The 25,601-nt window shown below is 44.8% G+C and overlaps 2 protein-coding genes across 2 annotated transcripts; both read left to right on the top strand.

Annotated features, from left to right (window-relative positions):
• The first annotated feature begins 389 nt into the window (after positions 1-389).
• On the top strand, positions 390-18,784 carry ogdhb (oxoglutarate dehydrogenase b). Its single transcript, XM_079756175.1, has 23 exons — positions 390-523; positions 644-1,019; positions 2,590-2,769; positions 4,115-4,208; positions 7,648-7,763; positions 8,108-8,262; positions 9,115-9,261; positions 9,653-9,743; positions 10,097-10,276; positions 10,629-10,757; positions 11,240-11,419; positions 12,406-12,558; positions 12,910-13,012; positions 13,202-13,330; positions 13,506-13,656; positions 14,073-14,200; positions 14,741-14,919; positions 15,591-15,662; positions 15,998-16,126; positions 16,386-16,458; positions 16,791-16,954; positions 18,093-18,247; positions 18,404-18,784. The coding sequence occupies exons 2-23, from the start codon at positions 783-785 to the stop codon at positions 18,522-18,524; spliced, it is 3,066 nt and encodes a 1,021-aa protein (XP_079612301.1). The 5' UTR covers positions 390-523; positions 644-782; the 3' UTR covers positions 18,525-18,784.
• A 1,809-nt stretch (positions 18,785-20,593) lies between these two features.
• LOC307089640 (peptidyl-prolyl cis-trans isomerase-like) lies at positions 20,594-23,889 on the top strand (the record flags this gene model as incomplete). Its single annotated transcript, XM_079756004.1, has 5 exons — positions 20,594-20,773; positions 21,815-21,845; positions 21,975-22,063; positions 22,433-22,605; positions 23,520-23,889. The coding sequence occupies 5 exons, from the start codon at positions 20,594-20,596 to the stop codon at positions 23,650-23,652; spliced, it is 606 nt and encodes a 201-aa protein (XP_079612130.1). The 3' UTR covers positions 23,653-23,889.
• Positions 23,890-25,601: the final 1,712 nt, after the last annotated feature.

Raw genomic sequence — 25,601 nt, forward strand, 5'->3', positions numbered from 1 at the left:
AAACTAAAGATGCGATTCAGAAAAAAATGAGTGCAAAGGTTTAAAACTTTGAAGAATTGCAATGATTTGACAATATGACGCCTAATTAGTAATTGAACTAGTCCTTAAATATTTCTAAAAAACGCCATGCATATTAGCAGACAGTAACACCCTAGTACTACACAAGACCTTTGTGTAGTACAAATAAACATTTGAACAATGAACAAGATCAAATACACATTCACAACCAACGGACCGTCGTAAAATCACACATGTTGGTCTCTATATTCTGAAAATCAGGGTTTTCGCAATAAAAAAGTACGGTTGGTCTGAGCCCTTGGTGCACAGGGAGACCTGTATGTCAACTCCATGACATCAGTGGATGGCGTCACAACTCGGATGGGAGCTGTGGACCCGCGCCAGCGCCTCCTCCGCCGCAGAGCACACAGCGTGCTCTCGAGCTTTTTTTTTTATTTTTCTTTCACCTGCGCGCATAATGTGGCTTTCGGAGGCAGTGTGGCTATAGGCTCCTCTATTTTTAAAGGTAAGTTTCCCAAACCAAAACTCAATTATTCATTAATATCTCAGGGAGTTTGCAAAGGACTTTTTTCTTGACTTTAGAAGGCAATGATTGTAATTGGCGTTTTCCAACCAACATTTTCAGGTTGAGCGTCGGGGAAAACGAAATTAAAGCAGAAAGGACACACTTCGAAAACCCACCCGCCAAGAGAAACCACGACTCTCATCCGTGGAACTATTCATTGAACTGGCTACTGCTGCTAATTATTCGGCCGTTTAAGAGGATGCAACATTTAAGGACTACCATAGCCAGGCTCCGGCCGATGGCTGCTCTCCAGACCGCCAGGTGTGCGTCCCAGCCCGTGCAGGGGGGCCCGGGGGAACGGGCACTACGAACGTTTCCGTCCGCGCGACGCCTGGAGGCGCCCGGGGCAGCCGAACCCTTCCTGAACGGGACCAGCTCCAACTATTTGGAGGAAATGTACTTTGCGTGGCTCGAGAATCCCGGGACCGTGCACAAGGCAAGTGCGCGCGCGAGTCTGTTTGAGAAACGTAATGTGTTTCTGTAGTGTCACTTTTAGTGGTCTCCGTCTTTCTGCCGAAAGCTGAGTCAGCACTAATAGAATAGTGTGTGTGTGTGTGTGTGTGTGTGTGTGTGTGTGTGTGTGTGTGTGTGTGTGTGTGTGTGTGTGTGTGTGTGTGTGTGTGTGTGTGTTTGTGTGCATTGCCCACTGAGGTAAAGGTTAGGCAAATAAGACTCGGATCGGTGTGTCAAAATCAGAATTCAGAATTCAAGTCAAATTGGCTCATGAAAGCGCATCAAGATAGAAGGGTCATCCGATGACCATTCGAGGGGTTTTAAGTAAACATTTGGCAGCAGGACACACACACACACACACACACACACACACACACACACACACACACACACCTGCGTGATACTTTCACAATTAAAGTAGCAGGCCTACATTTAAAAAACAAAATTAAACTCCAGGCAATCATACTACTAATACGGCCCCTGTAATCGTTGAAGAACATCACCTGCTTTCCCTCAGTGGCCAACTCAACTTTATTCATAAAACAATCACTTCGACACTTTAATTATTTGGTTTAATAATTATTAAACAGTTAACAGGGTATGCGTTACCGTGCTATTTCAAGTGTTTCTAAACAAACTACAGGCGAGGACTTTGTGTCACCATGGCAACTTCAATCTTGTCATCATGTTCTCGCACGCATTAAGTAAATAACTTTCTTTCAGATAAGAGCCATAGAGCCATAGAGCCAAGGTGTGTGCGTGTGTGTGCGTATGTGTGTGTGTGTGTGTGTGTGTGTGTGTGTGTGTGTGTGTGTGTGTGAATTAAGCAAATAACATTCTGTAGATTAGACCCATAGATCCATGGTGTGTGTGTGTGTGTGTGTGTGTGTGTGTGTGTGTGTGTGTGTGTGTGTGTGTGTGTGTGTGTGTGCGTGTGTGTGTGGATGCTCTCTTTTTTTCTTTTTGTCAGAGCCGAACTGACCTAGTGCAAAGAAAAAGTATGAATGCACAAAAACCTAAAATAAAATGCAGCAAACATAACAGACGAATCAACCAAGCAACAAATAAATACCTGCTATAAACCATCAGGACATACACCATCATACATACTGTACAGCCATTGGGAACCAGTGCTGCTGTACCATGTTCTTAATGAAGGACAACACAGCTAAAATCACGATTATTATGTGCTCTGAAGTGCTAAACATTTTGGTCACCACAGTTAATTTTGTCCGATCTTAAAACTGAGTATCTTTATCGTGTTATAAACAGAGAAATGATCGTCATTCACCTAGAACAGGGGTTCTTAATGTACTCTTTCAGATTTGACGCATGACAAGTAACTATGTCTTCTGGAAACTAAACAGCTGGTGAATAATATTTTGAATATCAAATACATAAAGGTTAAGGTTAATAACTAATGAGATGGGTCCGGGGAGAAAGTTTCAGCAATTATAAAGAAATGTTTTTCATTTATTGAAGATTTAAAACGTCCTCATCTTAAAAAAAATCGTTCCTGACATTTCCACGTCCCGCCCCCTTCATCTATTCAGTCCTGGGACGTATTCTTCCGGACCGTGAACGCTGGGGTTCCCCCGGGGGCGGCCTACCAGAGGCCCCCCGCCCTCTCCGGGGGGCCGGGCGGGGCCAAATCCATGGTGGGGGCCCGGCCCGACGTGGAGAAGCTGATTGAAGATCATCTGGCCGTCCAGTCCCTCATACGGGCCTACCAGGTAGACTGGTGCTCACCTGCACCACCTACACCGCCTGCACCACCTACACCACCTACACCACCTGCCCCACTGCACCACCTACACCACCTGCACCACCTGCACCGCCTACACCACCTACACCGCCTACACCACCTACACCACTGCACCACCTACACCACCTACACCACCTGCCCCGCTGCACCACCTACACCACCTGCACCACCTACACCGCCTGCACCACCTACACCACCTGCCCCGCTGCACCACCTACACCACCTACACCACCTACACCACCTACACCGCCTACACCACCTGCCCCACTGCACCACCTACACCACCTGCCCCGCTGCACCACCTACACCACCTGCGCCATTTACACCGCCTACACCACCTACACCACCTACACCACCTACACCACCTGCCCCGCTGCACCACCTACACCACCTGCACCACCGGCACCGCCTACACCACCTGCACCACCTACACCACCTACACCACCTACACCGCCTGCACCGCCTGCACCACCTGCACCGCCTGCACCGCCTGCACCGCCTGCACCACCTGCGCAACCTGCACCACCGACCTCCAGACAGGTGGTCTGTCGTACTCGTAGTCATAGGCGTCAAATTAGAAGTAAAGGCTTAGTTATGGTTCCACGTCGACGCAAAACAAGGGGGTTTACGGGCCCATTACGTCCTCACGTCCACCGCAAGGGCCTGACATGCGCCCACCAAAAATGTTATCCTTGCGGCGAGGCGACGCAGCAGCAAGGGCTGTGATTGGTCCGCTCACTAAAACCTGACACAGAACCAAAACAGGTCCACGACTGCTTCTCAGCGCCCGCGTCAAAGAGTCGGCTTGGTCATTGCGATGCGGAGACGTGGAGCGATAACTGAAACTCTACACTATTAGTGTGTTCTCTCTTAGTTCTCTTTGGTGGCTTGTTTGTTCTGCTAATCTATACTGTTCAACAAGGCTTGTTTGGACATGAACCGGAACATCGCTGGCTCCAGAGCACAGGTCTCTTGTAGGACATTGATTGATGGTATATGTAAAAAGCAAAAAAAGTTTCTGTTCGTCTCTATTTTTAAGGAGTTGAATGATGTGAGAATGAGTTCAAAATAAGGAATAAAAAATGTTTTCACATTGAGAGACGAGCTGATGTTAAGTTGTTGCGTATGTGTGGGTTGAACATCCTTACTGTACAAACAGCAATATATTGTTTCACTTCCTATCACAAATGTACGTATTGTAAGTTGCTTATATAAAATTGTCTGCTAAATTCCCTAAATATAAATGTAAATGTCTGTGTGTGTTTGGGTGTGTTTGGGTGTGTGTGTGTGTTTGTGTGTGTGTGTGTGTGTAGGTTCGTGGACACCACATAGCCAAGCTGGACCCTCTAGAGATCAGCTGCGTAGACTTTGACGACGCTCCGTGTAAAGTGGGCTTCCAGAACGTAGGTGAGCCTAACCTTCAACTGCTTCCTGTTTCCTGTCTGGTCGTTCAGCTGGAGGCGCTAGGGGCTAGGGTGTCCTGCTCAAGGAGGTATTGGGTTTCAAACACAGGACCTTTCAGCTGCTGGGGTTATCAATAGAGTAAGGGTTAGGTTTTAGGAGGCCTTCAGTCCGACATTGGGTTTCGAACCCAGGACCTTTCAGCTGCTGGGGTCGGAAATAGAGTAAACGTTAGGATTTAGGGTTTGATTTAATGGTTAGGGTTTGGTTTTAGGGTTAGGGGTTCCTATTGGTGGGTTTCAAGGGTTTGGTTTTCAAATTTACAGTGAGGGTTTTCGGTTATGGGTTCCAATACGTTGGGTTTTAGGGTTTAGTTTATAGTTCTAGGGTTGGGGTTAGGTTAAGTGGTTCCAATGGGTTGGGTTTAAGGTTTTGTTTTCGGTTCTAGGGTTTTTTCGGTTCTTGGTGGGGTTTGAGGGTTGGGTTTTACTAGTTTTGTTTTAGGGTTTGGTATTACGGTTGACGTTTTGTTTAAGGTTTAGGTTTTATGGTTAGGATTTGGTTCTACACTTAGGGCGCACTCACACTAGGCCATCTGTTCCGTGCCCATCGTTTGGCTAGCGTGAGAACGCCATCCGTACTCAAGTACAGTTCAATTCCGTGGCCTGAGTACACTTAGAGAGGAGAGGTGTGCTCAGGCCACGGTACACCTGAGCTGGATGACGTATAGTCCATGCGACTCTTCTACCCCATCAAACAATAAACATGACGGCAAGCGGTTCACGAGTGGGTTCACGTTGGTGCGATAGCGAAGTTGAGTGTTTGATCAAAAATCCCCCGTTCATCACTGCGCAGGCTTTCTTGGTTCACTGGAGAAGGCGGGGCTGCGCACGGAGTCTGGACCTCTTTAAAAATAATTTGCATTCTCCCGAAAGTTTTTATTTGTTTATGAATGAAGACACCCACATGCATGAATAAGTTCACGTCTGGGTGTAAGGCTACAAATGCAATTAACCCTACAATTGCAAAAAACGCCAACATATTCTTTTTTTTGCTGACCACTTGTTTTTTATCTCGACAAAAACCTTGTAAGGACAGTTCCTCTGCGTCTCTCTCGTAGATCGCACCATCTTCAACGTCTTTGTTTAATACGACTACATCACCTTCTCTCTCACATGATCAGCAGCTCGTGGATTTCACTTTCTCTCCAGTTAGAACTGCTCATGATCATGTCGCTGCGTTGTCTCTGTGGAGAAAGCGCAGTCGTACTTGAGTAAGGTACAGGGAAACTTTGCCTAGTGTGAGTGTACTCTTAGTTTTTAAGGTAGAGTTTGGTTTTAATGTAAGCATTTCACTTTAGGATAAAAAAAACACCCAGGGGAAAGGCCCACAGTGCAGGATGATCCCCTGAGGCTGTGACAGCACAGCTCATTTATTAATATCTTCTTATTCTGCTCTTGTCTATTCCTTTGGAAGGGCTTATCACCTCCAAGGAAGATACGGTTTATATTTTATAACCTACCTATTAAAAAACAACCAGGTGATACGGTCCCTGATGATGAGTCTCCTCTGGTCTAAACATTTGTTTAGAGCTTGTAATCATGTAATCAAGCATGTAATCAAGCTTTTTTGAATAATCATCCCCTTTAATTGAAGCTATTCAGGAGGTGGGACACTCATACCCTTTTTATAATAGGAACAAAGCATGGAAATCATTGTACTTTGACCTTGTTCATATATTTCTGCTTATGTGTGTGTGTATGTGTGTGTGTGTGTTCGTGTGTGCATCTGTGTTTGTGTGTGCGTGCATTTGTGTGTGTGTGTGTGTATGTGTGTGTGTGTGCCTGTGTGTCTGAATGTGTGTGGGATTGTCTCTGAGTGGGCGTGTGAGTGCACGTGTGCACGTGAGTTTATGTCCCTTTACAACATATCTCCACAGAACATGCTCCCATTGTACTCTCGAAAGAGTTGGGGCCCGAAATACAAAAGAGGGTTATTGTTGTGATTTCTAATAGGATGCTTCCACAATAGAGCATCATAAAGGCCTTGGTAGGGTTCAGCCTGGTCTCTCTGAGCTAGGGCCTTGGCGGGGTGAGCCAGGTCACCGAGTCACAGGCCGTCCACAGAGGGCCTGGACAACAGCTTTGTGTGTAGGTGTCACATCACTGTCTGATTGGCCATGGGAGGGTGTTAAAAGCGCTCTGTGTATCCGTGTGGATCTCCATGGGGTCAAGAGTTGGCTGTTGTTCTCATACTATCTCTATAAATTGTCTGCAAGAGGTACCCAACGGCGTCCAGTTTGATTTCCACAAAGAAAATATAAATCAGAAAGCGTTTTGGTGAGCAATTTTATAGAAACCATGTTAGAACATTGTGAGTGCACACATTGTTCTAGGTGGCCCACGCTGGAATCTAACCCTTAACCCCCCTCGCCGTGTTATGAGCCTTTTTCCGTTAGCAGCGATCTTGATGCTAAATGCTAGCTGACTGGGGGAACTGAAAGCAGTAGTATCACATTCAGTTCCCCAGGCCAGCTAGAATTTGAAATCTTTCTCTGTAGAACTCTTCCCTGAAATACATGGGAAAGACGAGACGAATAGACAAGCTCAAGCGTTATTGAACGCAACTTATGATTTACATAAGCCTCATCCCGAGGGGACTGCATGTGTTTTTTTTCCTGAGTCCCCAACCTTTGATCGTGACCTTTGATTGGTCGAAAGGGATCAGAGAGCCGATATACAGTTTTATCTCAGCGTGGACTTGAGGGGAAGTCCACGGTTTGATTAGATTACAGAGTGACGACACCACCACTGTGCTGCTCTGTGTCCCTCTATAGATTCAGGGATAGCCGGGCTAAAGTTCACCCCCCCCCACCCCCGACACAATGATGACAGTATTCCAGCTCAACACCACAGGGCAGTGTCAGCTTTATTGCTTAACTTGTTGTGCGAAAAGTTCAAGTGGACCATGTGATCCTTTCAGCAACACTAATATGATGTATGTCGTCCTGCATGGCGTCAATATGGTTCTAAGCCAACTACACGTTGTTTGCTGCCATGTTCTTAGAATGTCACTGTGGATATTGACCCTGTGTTATATTGTGCAGTCGATGAATGAAATTCTTTGACTTTGAACCTGTACAGTACTGAATGTGTGTCAGAGGTTGGGTGTTCGATTCCCATGGTAATGTAAAGCCCAAAAATACATATATATAAATGATATATTCATATAAATATACATGTATTAGTGCACACCAATATAGTGCTGCACAGTTAATGAAAGTAGATACGTTTATCTCCCTCTAACGTAGATTGACTTTTTGACTTACAAGTCAAAAAGATAACCATTTTGACTTGGTTGGTGTCCATCATCATCATTTCCGTGGGCGTGTATGAAGCAGGGAGCTCTCCCCTTAGTAAACAGCCCGGGGCTCTTCTGCCCCCAGGGTTCTACGGCCTGGTGGAGTCTGACCTGGACAAGGTGTTCCGGCTGCCCACCACCACCTTCATCGGGGGGGATGAGAGTGCTCTGCCTCTCAGGGAGATCATACGCCGCCTGGAGGTACTGTCCATGACCTACTGCCCTACTGCCTGAGGAACACCCAGCAGGTTCCTCCTGTTGGTGGACACCAACAGGAGGAACCTGAGAGGAAAGACAGAGAGAAAGAGAGTGTACACTGACCTTTCCTCTCAATCTCTCCTCTCAATCTTCTCTTTCATTGTTGTTGTTGTTGTTGTTGTTGTTTTCTTTGCCTCTTCCTCCTTCTCCTCCTCCTCTTTGCTCTTCTCTCTTCTTCTCCTAGCTCTCCTCCTTCTCCTTCTCTCCCATCCTCCTCCATCTTCTCCTTCTTCTTCTTGTCTCCCCCCTCATCCTCCACCCCCTCCTCCGTCTCATCCCCCCCCCAGATGGCGTACTGCCAGCATATCGGCGTAGAGTTCATGTTCATCAATAACATGGAGCAGTGCCAGTGGATCAGGGAGAGGTTTGAGCGGCCCGGGGCCATGCAGTTCAGTGTGGAGGAGAAGAGGACCCTGCTGGCCAGAATGGTGCGCTCCACAAGGTCTGTCTAAAGTCCTGGTCAGCTCACACATGTCCTGGTCCGGTCAGGTATGTGCTGGTCATCGCAGACACGTCTTGGCCTGGGATGACCAGACCAAAACAATGATGGATTAGAGCACTAGAACTAGTTTGTATGCAAGTATATGTTATATGTAATTCTCGGTTTCAAAATGCGGTACTAAAGGCCTAGTTTAGATTCTGCCTATTAGTTGTCCAGACAATAAAAGTTACACAAATGCTGGTTAGACCTATGTTTACCTTGCAATCTGGTAAATGTAGACATCCATAAATATAATGAATATAATATCCCAGGTACCTTTTCATCTATACTTTTTTACAACAGTAATGAATTCTACCTTTAAAAACTTGGATGCAACCTTTTTAAAATTCTCCCTCTTTGTTTTTCCCTGTTGAAAGGTGCTAGTAAAGAACTGTATGAACTGTATGAATTTCAAACATGTTCAAGCTGCTGAACTGGTCTTTCTTGCCAAACAGAGCAGTTCTTTCTTCCTGGTATACTCTAATGTAACTGTATGTAAAAAACATGTGAGTAACTAAGTTGACTAAGTTGGTTCGCCTCCGTTCATATAGTATATAACATAACGTATGAGTATATGTTATATCAATATGAATGTTATATTAATATTACATGATAATATAGGTAATATAATGATGAATGTTATATTAATATCACATAATAGTAGAGTTTATGTAATATCAATATGAATGTTATATTAATATCACTTAATAGTAGAGTATATGGATTATGAATGTTATATTAATATCACATATACGTAATATACCAGCAGAGTCTATGGAAAACATGAGAGCAACTTTCTCCTCAAACCCCCAGGTTCGAGGAGTTCCTGCAGAGGAAGTGGTCGTCGGAGAAGCGCTTCGGCCTGGAGGGCTGCGAGTCGCTGATCCCTGCCCTGAAGACCCTGATCGACGTGTCCAGCGGGAGGGCCGTGGACAGCGTCATCATGGGCATGCCCCACAGGTGAACCCCGCCACAGTATGAGTGTGTAGGCTACAGGGAATGGAGGAACATATGCTGAGTCTAGGCATTTCCTGGTACATCTGTGGATTTACCGGGAAATGTGTCGATTTACTGAGCCACTGGGGAGTCTGTAGAGTTACACGGAGCTCTAGAGACTCCATATCTCATATTTTAAATGTTTCATTTTGAAATAATAACTACACAGCAGTGGTAGTATCCATTGTAGTCTTGCAGTGAGAATGAAGTGAGCAGTGGTGGGGAAAGGTTTGCTTGAGTATAAGTGAAAGTATGTCTTTTTCACAATGACCTGTGACAAATGTTGACGTGTTGTCCAGTCAGTCCTTCGGCCTGGTCCTTTCTCTCTGCTAAACGTTTGTCCTCTCCCCTCCAGAGGAAGGCTGAACGTGTTGGCCAATGTGATCCGCACGGAGCTGGACCAGATCTTCTGCCAGTTTGACTCTAAGCTGGAGGCTGCAGACGAGGTCTGAATATTTCTGTATAGTTTTCAGTGCAATCTCTCCACATATTACTGGTCAATTTTCTGCTCTGTAGTTTTAATTTGGTGTCCAAATTTGATTTAAACTATATTTCTCCTATTAGGACAAAGTTGTTTATACCACACAGCTGTAAATGAAGGCTTCAAAAAATATATACTTATAATTATAATTATACAGTTTATACAATTACGGCAGATCTATATATTCTTTATTGTTTATTTGTAATGTTTCTCTGTGCCATTGTGCATTGTGCCTTTTCAACGATTGTTCAATAAAAGTATCTATAAATATATCAATAAAACTTAATGTCTCTGTCTGTTCCCCTTCTCCTCTTCTAGGGTTCTGGTGACGTGAAATATCACCTGGGGATGCACCACCGGAGGAAGAACAGAGTGACTGATAGGGAGATCACCCTGTCACTCATGGCTAACCCCTCCCACCTGGAGGCAGTGGACCCTGTGGTCCAGGGGAAGACCAAGGCTGAGCAGTTCTACTGTGGGGACACCGAGGGCCAGAGGGTGGGTTCACCACATCGGTGTTTATATCGGTGTGTGTGTGTGTGTGTGTGTGTGTGTGTGTGTGTGTGTGTGTGTGTGTGTGTGTGTGTGTGTGTGTGTGTGTGTGTGTGTGTGTGTGTGTGTGTGTGTGTGTGTGTGTGTGTGTGTGTGTGTGTGTGTGTGTGTGTGTGTGTGTGTGTGTGTGTGTGTGTGTGTGTGTGTGTGTGTGTGTGAGAGATCGAGTGCCCAGGCCTATCCCATGACAGGGATGGACCTCCTATACTATTCAGGCATCTCTCTCACTCCCCCCTCTCTTTCTCTCTCTCTCTCTCTCTCTCTCTCTCTCTCCCTTGGTTCTGATTGGTTCTCCCAGGTGATGTCCATCCTGCTGCACGGCGACGCGGCCTTCGCCGGTCAGGGCGTCGTCTACGAGACCTTCCACCTGTCTGACCTGCCCTCCTACACCACCCACGGCACCATCCACGTTGTGGTCAACAACCAGGTAGAGCCCACCTCTAACCGGCATCCCCCCTCCAACACGTCCTACGTCACAGGGGAGGGTTTATTTATTTTATTTTAAGGTTTAATTAGGCATGAGCAGTGCACATTAATGATGAAAATGAAAAATGTCAATGTGCCAGAACTAGCTAAAATGGCTATTTTGCGTCTGTTGTCCATAGGCCGATGTCAACAGATGCACCAAAAGGAACTATGAACAGAATAACTAAAATAACTATACACACATCTTTGTACGAGTCAAAAGATAAAATTATCCATTACACATAAAACATATGCTTAAGGTATAACAGGAAAATGGACATAAAACACATAAAACATATGCTAAAAGTATAACAAACAAATGGAAAACAAAATTAACTAAATAAACCAACCAAAAAAGTGTTCACTTACTCAGGGATGGATCTCACACTCCTGATCCACTCGTCTTTCCCTCGTCCCTCCATCTCTTGTCCCCGCCTCTGTCAGATCGGCTTCACCACGGACCCCCGCATGGCGCGCTCCTCCGCCTACCCCACCGACGTGGCGCGTGTGGTCAACGCCCCCATCTTCCACGTCAACGCCGACGACCCCGAGGCGGTGGTGTACGTCTGCAAGGTGGCGGCCGATTGGAGGAACACCTTCCACAAGGACGTGGTGGTGGACCTGGTGAGTGGAGGCCGGGTCCCTGAACCAGGAGAGGTCGCCAGTGCCCGGCCGAGGCTGTGTTCGCTGGTAGCACGTTAAGCACTTACAGATCCCCGCCTCCATCAACATGATTTGTCCAAAATAATATTTGAGATTGTTTGAATTTCATTTTAAAAATATCCGGGTAAAATCTTGAAGAAGGCTAAGGATTTGCGTTCTCTGTTCGTCTGAATTGGACAAACTGCATTACAATTACCCCAATTTCTTTGTGTGACTGTTTCTTCTTTTAGATAACGACAATTAATTAATCCCAAAGGGAAATGAAGATAATGTGTGTAATGTGTGGTTAAAGCAGCAAAAAGTGGAGTTCAACCACAAACTAAACTAAAAATGATAAAATTACAATAAATATGAGAATAAAAAATAAAAGGTGGTGCTACATAGACTGGTCCAATGTGTAACATCTCAACAACCTATCCATGTGATTCACTGGACCAATGCTGCTGCTCTACTGCCTACTGCAAGGGAAGATCTTAATCCTTTCAATTCAATTCAATTCAAAGTGTTTATTGTCATATGCACAATAAGAAACATGTTCTCAGTCATACCATGCCAAGAAAGAAATATAAAAAATATGCAATATACAATATACCAAAAAAATAGAAAAAAGCTGCAACAATATAGAATATACAATTTACAAGATAAATAGAAGAACAGCAACTAGATGAAATAATAAATTTAAGTTAAAATAAATTAAAAAAAACGGAATGGTGCAAATCCAAGAAAGTGTGCCGTAGTGCATGAGCAAAATGTAAACAGTGGCAGCAGTCCTGAGGTAGAATAATAACAATAACAACAGACTCCTATCTGTCGTTAAGGAGTCTGAGGGCAGTGGGAAGAAAGAGTTCTTTAGTCTGGTTGTTTTGGACTTCATACTTCTGTACCTCCGTCCTGAGGGTAGAAGTGTAAACAGTCCATTTGACACTGATTATAAAACACATGTGTAGGTTTGTTACAGACGCAACGGCCACAACGAGATGGACGAGCCCATGTTCACCCAGCCGCTGATGTACAAGAAGATCAAGCAGCAGAAAGGAGTCCTGCAGAAGTACGCCACGGCCCTCATCTCTGAAGGGGTGGTCACCAGTCAGGAGTATGAGGTCAAGACCCACGGTTCCTCCCCCTTCTTCACATTTCTTCTCTTATTTCATTTTTTGTGCTTTTTTCAGACAAAGGAACATTTTCATAAATATTGATATCTATTTTTGATATTTTCCAGCATTGTTAATGTCAAAATTAGCCACCAAAACATTGAATACATATATACATATATATCGATATATATGCATGTATATCCTCCATCTACCCTCCAACCTCCTCTAAGTATACATCTGTAGCAAATGCTGGTCTGAAACAGTAACTGCATTTCCAATAAAGAATTAAAGTAGTAAAAGTAAAAGCTGGACTATTGATGACAATGGTTGGTCTTGGTTTTTATTTTCTGTCTGCAGGAAATGGTAGCAGAGTACGACAAAGTGTGTGAAGATGCTTACGCTCGCTCCAAAGACGAGAAGATCCTGCACATCAACCACTGGCTGGATTCACCCTGGCCCGGTAGGCTCCCGTGTGTGTGTGTGTGTGTGGGTGTGTGTGTGTGTGTGTGTGTGTGTCTGCCCCTGTGTAATTGATGCCCTTTGAACGTGTATGTGTGTATTGGTGTGTGTGTTTGTAACACTAAATTCCAATCCTTTAAAATGTAAACCAAAATCTAGTTTGTGCATGTGTGTCTATGTACATGCGCAGGTTTCTTCACCTTTGACGGCCAGCCCAAAAGCATGAGCGTTCCGTCTACGGGCATCAGTGAGGAGGACCTGAGCCACATCGGGAACATCGCCTCCTCTGTACCCGACAAGGACTTCACCATACACGGAGGTACCCTACCATAACCTCTCCTTGACCATACACGGAGGTACCCTACCATAACCTCTCCTTCACCATACACGGAGGTACCCCCCAATAACCTCTCCTTTACCTTCTTACCAGAAACAGTATGGTCGCCCCCCTGTGGTCTCTTCTACATTGTGTGTGTCTGCGTCTCCTTCACCAGGCCTCAGTCGTATCCTGAAGGCGCGTGCGGCCATGGTGGACCAGCGCGTGTGTGACTGGGCCCTGGCCGAGTACATGGCCTTTGGCTCTCTGCTCAAAGAGGGGGTCCACGTCCGTCTGAGCGGACAGGACGCCGAGAGAGGAACCTTCAGGTGAGGCACCGCTCCGTAGTCGGTCTGGTACGTCTTAACTGGTGCAGCGTGCTTGGGTTAGGGGGTCCACTCCCACTGGGGTCCCGTCCACTGGTGAAGCTTGTCAGGGTTAGGGGGTCCACGCCCTCTAAGGGGGTCCCTGCAGCTAAGAACATGGCAGCACTTTGGAAGAAAGGGTCCATATTTATTGATATTCATAGTTAGATCCTAGCATATCTCTTGAAACTCACCCCGGGAGAGCCGGAGAGAGTAAAGGGGGTAGGTAATAGGTTCAATTCAAAGAATACTAGAGCGAGTTCATTTTGTGTCAGTGTAAGTCGCTGCTAAATTACTTAACACGACTTCTGCTAAACGACTGAATAGTGAATAGTAACTTTGGCTTGTAACCGGTAGTGTGTATTGTCGTTGCTCTGCAGCCACCGACACCACGTTCTCCACCACCAGAACGTGGACAAGAGCATCTGCATCCCCATGAACCACATCGCCAAAGACCAGGCGCCCTACACCGTCTGCAACAGCTCCCTCTCTGAATACGGGGTACTGGGTGAGTACTGGATCAAACCCAGGCCCTTTCTGACCTTCTGGGTCCCCAATGGGACATTTGGAATGTTGTACAGACACTTCGGAAAGACATTGTTCAGAAAAAGGAAGGTGAGCCGATTTTTGTTTTTTAGGCACCACCACATATGTGGGATGAACTACCAAACCGTCTGAGGTCGATGCGATATATATCTCTGTTGAGGGAAAACCAAACCCTAAAATGAAAATTATCCAGAGCTATGGATGGAACCTGGTCCAAATCTCAACTTCAATGCGCAAAGCTTTCAGTAGGATGAGTTTTTAATCTGGATTTAGATTGCCCTCTATGGATTAAAGGCATGCTATTGCATGCCCTCTATTGGTTGAATATATGCTATTGCATTACCTTAATGCTACTGGGAGGTTTGGGTTACACGGTTTTACCATTTCAATCCAACCGTCTGGCGACACCTCGACTAATCAAATCGGAGCGAGTGGGAGGAGCTTGTATGAGTGACGGTTGCACTTGTTTCCTTTGCCATTCTTACGGGTGCCTTCCTCCCAGGTTTCGAGCTGGGCTTTGCCATGGCCAGCCCCAACGCCCTGGTGCTGTGGGAGGCCCAGTTTGGAGACTTCCACAACACGGCCCAGTGCATCATCGACCAGTTCATCTGCCCGGGCCAGGCCAAGTGGGTCCGGCAAAACGGCATCGTGCTGCTGCTGCCCCACGGCATGGAGGGGATGGTAGGGACCCATGGCACCCCTTGGGTTTTCTATTGGTCGCTTCAATCCGATGGCTTGAATTGAAATAGGAGTGGCTGTGTTGCGGGGGATGGCTATCCAGACGTTTATTAGATACTTTATTCATTGTTTAGAATTTGGGAAGGGATCGGTATACTGACAGAGACATGGAAACTTATAATAAATAGAGAGAATCCTTGTAAACGTTCAACAGAGACGAGACACTCCCTCTATTTTCCAAAGATAAAGCTAGTAAACGGTATGTTTACCAGTCTGCTACATCAACTCCAATTTCGTGAAAAAAACGTCAGAACCTTGGATTTGTGTTCTTCATCAGTACGATTTTGAGAGAAATTATGGTGCAGCTTCTCCACAGATCTGTTGGCGGTTTAAGTTAAGGTGCACCGTTATAAACGGTAAGATTCGAGGTACTAGCCCAGAGATGGCCGAGCTCAGGGTTCGATTTGCCTCTGTGCCTCTTTTAACGACACAGGCTCTGTCAACACACTCCTGTACATGTGCTCTGTTGGCCAACCGCCGGGATCAGCTCCACTTGGAAACAGCTATGCTGCCCTGGCAGAGACAGAACAGAGAAAGAACAGAGACACTCCATACAAGTGAAGACAGGTCTTTCTTCCCCCCCCTCCCCCCCCCCCCCCCCTCCCGACCCACAGGGTCCTGAACACTCCTCCGCCCGCCCTGAACGCTTCCTTCAGATGTGCAACGACGATCAAGATGTTTTCCCTGTGAGTCCCTTGCGGGTCTTAGACACACACATATACGCACACATACACACACACAAACACACACAGACACACACACACATACACACACATGCATGCACACATGCACACTCACACAAACAAACACACGCACACACACACGTGCATGCACACGCACACTCACACGCGCACGCACACACACACACACACACACACACACACACACACATTCTTTGTAATATATGAGTAAGTATAATGCATGCACAGGTATGGTTTCGCTGCTGCTCCCGATGGAACCTAATGTTAATCCTCCCACGGTTTTAATGAGGTCTGACTAGAGCATCGTCTTATGTTTCTAGAAATTTCCGCTGGAGGACTTTGCAGTGCGTCAGCTGTATGACTGTAACTGGATCGTGGTCAACTGCTCCACCCCGGCCAACTTCTTCCACGTACTGCGCCGACAGATCGTGCAGCCCTTAAGAAAGCCTGTAAGAAGCCCACAATGTACAGTATGCAGTATCACCTCTCGGGCAGACTCGAGCCATGCGCCCCGACTCCTGTTTTGTTATTATGTTATGGACCCTTAATGATACACTACAGCTCCCTGGCAGTCGCTGTGGATTAAAGTGTCTGCTAAACAGCTGACTAGGAGATCACTGTCTCACTAAGGTCTGCCAAACGTGGAACTATATTCAGCAGTTTCTCTTCTCTGTTCTCTTCCCCCTTGTTTGTTTGTTCTGGCCCCAGCTCATCGTGTTTACGCCCAAGTCTCTGCTGCGGCACCCGGAGGCAAAGTCCAGCTTCGACCAGATGCTGCCCGGTGAGGGTTTCGGGCTCCGTAAAATAATTAAAGTGGTGGAGCATGAACTGGGAAGGCTGCTTCTGGGGGAAGCAGGCGGTGTTACAACTGGTCTCTCTTGTGTAGCATTATCTTTGTTTACTGCTGTTTTGGCCCTTATAAAATCGACTTCCACCCACTACAAAAATCCTAGTGACTAACTGTAGATTGGTGTGTGAGTGTGTGTGTGTGTATGTGTGTGTGCGTGTGTGTGTGTGTGTGTGTGTGTGTGTGTGTGTGTGTGTGTGTGTGCGTGCGTGCGTGCGTGCGTGCGTGCGTGCGTGCGTGTGTGTGTGTGTGTGTGTGTTCCCAAGGCACTGAGTTCAAGCGCATCATTTCAGAAGAGGGGCCCCCCTCAGCAAGCCCAGACAGGGTCCGCAGAATCATCTTCTGTACAGGGAAGGTCTACTACGAGCTGGCTCGGGAACGCAAACACAGAGGCATGGAGGAACAGGTGGCCATCGTACGCGTTGAACAGGTAACCACAACTCCTCTTCCCTCCTCCATCTCCAACCACGGAGGAGGAAGAGGGGGAGGAGGGGGAGGAGGAGGGGGAGGGGGAGGAAGAGGACAAGGAAGAGGAGGATAGATAGGGGAAAGATAGCATTGTAGGCTAGTAGTGTGTGAATCTTTGACAACCATGCCTAGTCCCTGTAGAGATGGTTGCACACTAGACCCAAAGGTGACAAATAGAAAAGCTAATTCATTAAAATAACGGATCTTACGGACAACATCCATAAGTAGATTCTTCCTTTAATTTCCGTTTAATTTCCTATCGGCTGTTACACTTATCAACCACTGGGCGTCTCCACTGGACATCTGTCTCAGACCGACTGAATGGGAAAAAAAGCAAAACCAGGTCTGCACAGATAACATCCCTGCCCGTTTTTAATATTACCATTGTAAATCTAAACATTTTGGATTTAAAATCTTTGACTATTTGGTTCCATATAATATCATCATCCATGGTATTTAGGATCAACTTGCCCATAGGACCCCTCAATAGGCCCCCCTAGTGGCCGGCATGACTACTGCTAAACTAATTAAGTACTATTAATAATAGTAATAGCTGTTGTGGATGAAACACATTCCACACATACATTCTTAAAGAGTATGTGAGTGATAATTGGGGTCGGCGTAGTTCTTGATATATAGCGGGTTGCCTCGTAACCGAAAGGTTTCTAGTGCGTTCCCCGGCTCCTCCTAGCTGAGTGTCAAGCTGTCCATGAGCAAGGCACCTAACCCTAACTGCTTCCGACGAGCTGGCCGTCGCCTTGCCCGGTTGACTCCGCCGTCGGTGTGTGAATGTGTGTATGAACCGTTTTGAGTCTCTTTGGATAAAAGCGTCTGCTAAATGCCCTAAATTTAAATGTAACAATGCAAACAATGTCTTTAAAGGTGACATATTATACCACAAGCACACATCTAGGTGGACACGCCCACTTGTGATGTCAGAAGAGGTAGGTTTTAAAAACTGCTTGAAACGTCTAAACACACTCACACCCGGAGGTATACTATGTCACTTTTAAACACTGGTCATGTCCCAGCATGGTAAACATTTGGTTTTCCAGTTTGTCCTGGAGGATCAACGCTGTGTGTGTTCTCCTGTCTCCCAGCTCTCCCCGTTCCCCTTTGACCTGGTGAAGGAAGAGGTGGAGCGCTTCCACCACGCCGACCTGATGTGGTGTCAGGAGGAGCACAAGAACCAGGGTTACCACGACTACATCAAGCCTCGCATCCGCACCGCCGTCGCACGCACACGCCCCGTCTTGTGAGTGCCGCTTTCCAATTGGTTTGGGAAAGCGATGAACCACTTTTCGCCTTAGCGCATCGTTGTGTTTTGGTTTGAACTATCTTTTTCACAGTTATCGTATTTATTCATCAAAGAATGTCTGAAGGTACATCGTGTCTTTATTTGTGTGTGTAGGTACGCTGGTCGCGGGCCGGCCGCAGCCCCCGCCACGGGAAACAAGCAAACCCACCTGGCGGAGCTCCAGAGGTTCCTGGATACGGCATTTGACCTCCCAGGGACCTCGGGGGGACAGTGACCTGTGCGGCTGTACATCTGCTTCTTCCGGCTGTTGCCAGGGAGAACATACTATCTAAATGAAGAGAGGCATTGAAGGGATTTTACCTAATGAATACATGTACAGTATACATCGGCCTTGATCTTGGATGTAGCTGTTTCCGTAGCTTTTCCAACATTTCAGAAAAATATGCAAGTTTTGCATGCGTTAATTACTGTTGGAACAAGAATGACATTGCAATTTTGGGTGATGAAAAACATATTACATGATTTTAAATCCAAGCCCAATTAAGTGCCTTTATTTCTGGATATTTTAGAACTTTTATCAGCAACGCACAAATAATTATATTTAAAGCTCATACGTTTAGCTTTAAATATATTTAAATATTCATTTTACGTTTTTTTGTTCATTAGTTAATTCGAAAAACTAAGAAATTCTAACTATTTTGTTATAGACAAATTATATAAAATTCCTAAGTAGCCAATCTTCTAAATTGGATATAATAAAGTAATCTCAACATCTGGAAGATAGCTATTCGATTTGTTTAACTCATTTCATTTATATATCTTCATTATAGTCACGGTTCAATAACCTCCCTGTACAATCATTATGAACCTCTTCACTGCCGAAGGACATAAAAAAAATCAGATCTATTTATTTTTTATAGTATATTATTTTATGGGTTTGGAGAAATAAAAATGATGCAGTATAACGTTGTTGCAAGTTAATTTCTTTGTAGATATGTACTCAAGCGTGTGTGTGTTAGAGAGAGAGTTTATAGTATGATGTGCAGTGATTTTCAACGTTTTAGCCTTGGTTGGATGAAAGAAACTTAGAACACTGGAGTTCTGAGATGAACTGCAGATGCTTCTGATTGTCCTCCTATCTCTTACAAATCCGCTTGACCCTCATCAGTCTGGCTTCAAGACTGCACACTCCACTGAGATAGCCCTCCTCGCAGGGATAGAGTCGGCTTGTTTAGCCAGAGCCTAACCCTCTCATCGGTTCTCATTCTCCACGACCTGTTCACGGATCCTCCTGGCCACTCTAGCTGAACTCAGCATCACTGACTGCGCTATCCTGGTTCACATACTACCTGACGAATTGCAACTATCAGGGCACATGGAATGGCTCCTTGTCCAAACCCTGCACTCTTGACACCGGTGTCCTAGGCTCAGTACAAACCAAGTATCTCTTGGTTTCACCAATCACGACTCTCAACTATTCCTCTTTCCCCTCCTGACAGAATACGGTGTAACACCTTTATAATATTATACAAATAGTTGTCAGGTTATTTCTACTTTTCTTATTACTTCACTCACTTTTTAAACACCTAAATTAGCTATCTTCTATTACACCATTGTCTTTCTCCAGTCACAGCTTTTTAATCTACAGCTAATTCAACTTGCTTACAGTTCACTAACTGTACGCTTTTGTTGTTATCAGCATAACTTGGCTCTACATGTAATTTGGTATGTTGTGTAATTGTATTTTTAAAATATGCACTGCAACATGATTGGATCAACTAATGCAGCTACCTAACTAGCCAGCCTGCAAAACTCGGCGCAACCCTGTAAATACTCCTTCATAACGGCCCTGACAACCCACGAGCTGGCCCTAACAAACACTAAACTCCAGTACATGGCCTGACTTGAATTCACTGATGTGACAAGCGTGATTTCCCCCCTTTGGACATTCTTGGATTCATCTTTAAATAATAGCTGCATCTTGTCAGAAAGGGAAATCCTGGTTGCGCTGTGGTAAACTAGAGTCCAGTCCACTATTTGATAATCGACGCCTTGACTTTCGACGGTGCGGTAAACGTTTCCACGGTAATAGCGAGCTCCACCAATCAGAGACGTTGTGTTGGGTGGTGGAATCAAACTGTTTTTTTTTTGAAAAACGTTTCTTTCACTTGTGGCATCCCCATGAGCATATAGCATCGTTTCACAATAGTATGGTTCGTGTTAAGTATACAATTGGATGGTAACGGATGGTATTATGGATAATATCAAAACCTTTAAGCAGACAATGAATAGGATTTTAACTTCCGGAACCACGCCGTTGCGCGGTTTCAGAACTCCCCGCGCATGCGCACAACCGCGCCACGTGTAGTGGTCAATGAGTCTGCTTCTCCCATAAAGGTTCCCCAGCAAACCGTTCATCCGCATTCCGCCTTGGAGAATTCAAACACAATCCTCAAAATGACTACTAAAGTTTTCTTCGAAATCACCGTGTCAGGTGAAAAAGCTGGCAGGATTGAAATGGAGGTATGTTGACGGTATATGTTTAATGGTATTTTGATCTTTGATTGTCGAAAAATGAACATCGACTTTATTGTACATCGTTGATTTTTCTTTTTTTAGGCTATAATGTATTCTATGTGGCTCCTAACCTTTTTGGGACATAATGCATGCCACACCCAACACAAAATCGATGTTTAGGGAAGGATTATGAAAAATGCGCATTAACGCACCATGCATGAAGAATCGCTTTCACGCACCGCACAGCCGTAGAATATAACAACTACAGCAGTCAAATAATGCACCAAGGATACAGGTTCGTACAAATCAGACGGGCAATCGCACTCATGTGTATGGAAATGAAGGAGAACATTCATTATGGAATTTTTAATCGACCAAGAGGCAAATCACAATAGTAGGAAGTATAGGCCTAAACAGGAAGCGGTCTCCTTTCAACGCATGCTTCCCTCGCTCACAATCGCTGCAGTAACGTTGCTAGAATAGAGGCCTATGGTTGAAGGCGAAGAAATTCAACGGATCCTAGATAAAAACGCGGTTAAACAGGTTGCAACACGCCAAACATTGTTGGGTACCATGTGCTGTAGGACTGAATATAAATCGGTGAAAGCTTCCCCTCCAGTAGTGGTTATTTTACACGTGATTTTTCCTTCTCAACAATCGTTGGATTGTTTTCACCGATAACTTGCAGCCTTAGCAAAGGTTTAACACCAGGATGTTTTACAATAAAATCAATATAGCCTACAGTATTTTTACCTAATATAGAAATGTTCGTCAATATTTTGGGTAAATTGTGTATTGTAGCCCGTGGTACATGGAAGTATAGGTACGCTAAATGATATAAGGCCTTATGATACGATTATACATGGTTTCATCCTTTGTAAATGTTCCCTCTATATAACTTGCAGTCGTAGACCAATATGGTTTATATTTCATTTTGAATCAAATTAATTAGTAAACCTTCATTTGTGAAGCGTTTATGAGAAGAGTAATGGTATGCAGTTTATATGTATATTTAGTTATGTGAACTAACATGTCTGTTTCTTGCAGCTGGAATCTGGCATAGTTCCAAAGACTGCTGGTAAGTAAAAGCAAATGATCAAAATATGAGTGTATTGACCCTTAACAGATTCTTTATGATACATTGAAGTTATGGTTTATTTGTGTGTATATGATATACAATTACATCAAACATGGTCTATTTTTGCAGAGAATTTCCGGGCACTGTGCACAGGGGAGAAGGGCTTCGGCTACAAAGGCTCCAGTTTCCATCGGGTCATCCCAGGCTTCATGTGCCAGGTAAAGTAAAACAGCCTAATTGTGATAGTCAGATTGGGCTACACTTCTGAAGTGACCGATGGATGGGCTCTCTCATTGTGAACTGAAAGTTCCTTCCATCAGTGCTGATTGGTCCAGTTCTTGGTTTGTGGGAGGATTTCAAAGGGTTCAAGGTCAGGCTATTGTGCAGAGGGAAAATAAATGTGAACCCTCAAGATTAGGATGGTCACATTATACTTCCTCAAGGCTTCCCTGTAAACCAATAAGGTGGTAGGCATGCACTGGCATGTGTAGAGGGGTTCATCCAATGGAAGTCCGTCCATCATTCTTAAACCTTGGCCGAAGAAAAAGTTTTAATGGTAGATCTAATTTTTGTAATTCTTTTTACAGGGAGGTGATTTCACCAGAGGCGATGGAACCGGTGGCAAGTCCATCTATGGGGAGAAGTTCGCTGATGAGAACTTCCAGCTGAAGCATACAGGCGAAGGTGTCCTGTCCATGGCCAATGCTGGTCCTGGCACCAATGGCTCCCAGTTCTTCCTCTGCACAGCAAAAACTCAATGGTATGTTTGATGTGCTTATTTGATACTTCTCTGTGACCAACCTAATCTCTGCCCCAGCAGTCCTAATGTTGTAGCAGAATTTATAGGGGAGACAGCACAACATCTGGAACAAACTACAATGGGCAGAATTGCGCTTTATCCTTTTGCTGTAAGACTAATCTAGCAAATTTGTACAAGGGCTTGAGGCTTTTAATATGGTTTTGTACAGTACCCAGTCTAAATGTTGCTTTAAAACCTTTTCAGACACTTTCTAGTCAACTTCTTCCTTTTAATTTCTCATGTGAAGATCCAAATTATTGGTTCAAACGAATATGAAGGGGAAGCGTCATGTTAACCTAGATTTAAGGTAGTCTTCAGACTTTAGATACTAATCTAAATTGTAATTTGTGAGACTACGACAAACCAACTACTGCTAAAACAGTGGTATTCTTAAAGTTGACTGAGTAATTAAGTGTTCTGTCCATGCTACTGGCAGTGGAACTGGGATGCTAACTAGCATAGCTTGGCTGTGTGGGTGGGTAAGTGAGTGGGATAGGTGTGGGCTGGCCAGCATTTTTACTGATAACATGGTAACCCCATCGATCAGCATTGACCACTGATATGTCCAGCTACTTTGGCTATTGATCTAAATTTGGGTTTTGTGAGGCTGACCAACCAAACTACAACAAAAACGCTTTTCCCTGTTAAGCTTTAAGGTGTAATGGGTAACAGTTCTGTCTGGAACTGACACTAACTAGAGAAGCTTGGCTTTGTGCAGGGTGTGACTGGGATGGGTACTGTCTGGCCAGCATTTGAATTGTAGAATATGTCAGTGATTTTATTAACACTATTGAAATGTAACTTGTAATGGGAAGCTAAACCAGCCCAATCGATTCCATTTGCATGTTCTAACATCAAGTTCTTCTTCCTTCCAGGCTGGACGGCAAGCATGTGGTTTTTGGCAGAGTGGTGTCAGGCATGGATGTTGTCAGGAAGATGGACAAACTAGGAACTAATGGTGGCAAACCAAAAGCTAAAATTGTGATTGCTGATTGTGGCGAATGTTAAATGGGGCTTTGTGTATTACCATTCCCTTAAGATGAGCACATCTTAAATCTCTAAACACCCATCCCCTTGAATATCTTAACTGTAACATCTAAATTGACCAATTATTAAAGAAACATTATTATTCGGCCCACTTATAAGCCAAATGTTTGTTTTTCGTGTAGGATACTCTGTATCATTGCTAAAAAATGTTGGATGATTGGTGACACCCTTTGATAATAAACAGTAAATTAACAAGTGTGATCAAGTAAATTATTTTGTAGTGACGGATCATTCAGGGTTCAATGTGGGTCTAGCCGGGTAATTGTACAAAGTATCAAGTCCTAAAGAAGGACCTCCTCTACAACGGGTGGTCAATAATATGAGGTCAGCAAAGCAACCGATTTGGTTCCAATGGATGAGAAGGTATTGTTTGGGAGAAACAAATCATGCAGTATGTAAGTTAATTTCTTTGTTCGCAAACTAGTGGGTGAGTGAATCTTTCTTTTTGTAATTCTGTTTATTTAACGAGTATGATTTAACATTTGGTTGGCTTGGAACGTTGGGAGTTATTTTACAGGAGATGCTGTTGATCGCTCTATGTGGCACTGAGATGTACAGCACATATATTTCTGCATGTAAACATTCCACACAGTTTTCAGAAATACTTCACTATATTTAAATTAACTTCCCACATCCTATCAACGTTTGATTTCATGTGACTACATAATGTATAATGCATAAGTGAGCCTGTTGAATTCTGCAGATGTATTTGATCCATCTAGTAAATACTGATCCATAGTGATTTAAATGATTCTATCAAATCTCGCTATCGTCACTCCTAAAGTCCCGCCCACATCCGAGTCACGCCAGGGCCGCGTCATGCATTGGCACAGCCAGTTAAAAGACCGTCAGTGTTTTGAATTCTGAAGTCTCCCGCCTGTTAACTGGGAGGGGCTCAATAGCCAGGCTGCGATATCAAATATCACATTCTACATCGCAAGCTGCACGATCCCCAAACCACAATGCAGACCGCTCCGTTGTCCTTCCGCGTGTTGCTCTTCGCTCTAGGGGGGGCCTAGGTACTAAAAGCACTTTCCTTCGGTCAACATTCATTTCAATTCAAAGGAAGCGGAAAAGAGGCAGGGGTAACTCAACTAGCAAACTTAGGTGTTTCGTTCGTTGAGTCATCGGTAACCCAACCATACTTCCCTCGAAAAACGTGCCCCTCTTTGATCTCAATCAGCTGCTTACCTTAAAAACACAAACCACACTCCCAGGCTGAATCATCGGGCCTTTTTCATCTCAACCAGGTATGTTCTGGATGAACATAATTTCTTCATGGTTGACTAGACTGTACAACCAATAGAAAATCTAACCACCCCTGGAAGGATGGATCCCTCTGCTGTGTTCCATGTTTCTTCCTTCTGGGTTTGGGGTGTTTTTTCCTTGTCTAGAGGCTGGTATGTTAATGACCATACATGCCTTTCAAACTAACTGCGATAAGGGTTACAGAAATAGAGGTGTCTTTGATCTTGCCGGATTTGGCACTTTTAAGGATTACAAATGCCCTGTTATACTAACTAAAAGAACGATAGATGAACGCATATATAGTTTGGATGCAATACTGCTGTCTGCTATCATTAGGCCTGTTTCAGGTTTGCTTAATTTACATACATCATTAATGAGAAAGTAGGGCTCTTGTTCGGGTCGCCCGCTGAGGGATGCCTAAAGTTAGGTCTACAGACATCGCAAGTCGGGGTTCTGTCGGACCAGAACCTGACAGATGGCAGTCTGTCGGGGCTGTAAGCCTGACTGAAGTAGCCCAAGTGTGTTCACGTTCTACGTGTCTTGTACTTATTGCTGTCATGCTAAGCCGTCTGTCTCTCCCGTATGGCTTTGTGTGCATTGGAGAGCTTTTAACTCCGTGTAGTGGACAGCAAGGACGATGGAGATGGTAGCCTGGCGGGCCA

This window comes from Pollachius pollachius, assembly GCF_949987615.1.
Source record: "Pollachius pollachius genome assembly, chromosome: 18".
Taxonomy (NCBI): domain Eukaryota; kingdom Metazoa; phylum Chordata; class Actinopteri; order Gadiformes; family Gadidae; genus Pollachius; species Pollachius pollachius.

What these genes read in the sequence shown, in the direction of transcription:
- ogdhb (XM_079756175.1), top strand. Translation starts at nt 783, where the DNA reads ATGCAACATTTAAGGACTACCATAGCCAGGCTCCGGCCGATGGCTGCT. An exon ending in ATCCCGGGACCGTGCACAAG is followed by an intron (nt 1,020 to 2,589) that starts GCAAGTGCGCGC and finishes TCATCTATTCAG; the next exon opens with TCCTGGGACGTATTCTTCCG. An exon ending in GGACTTCACCATACACGGAG is followed by an intron (nt 13,331 to 13,505) that starts GTACCCTACCAT and finishes CTCCTTCACCAG; the next exon opens with GCCTCAGTCGTATCCTGAAG.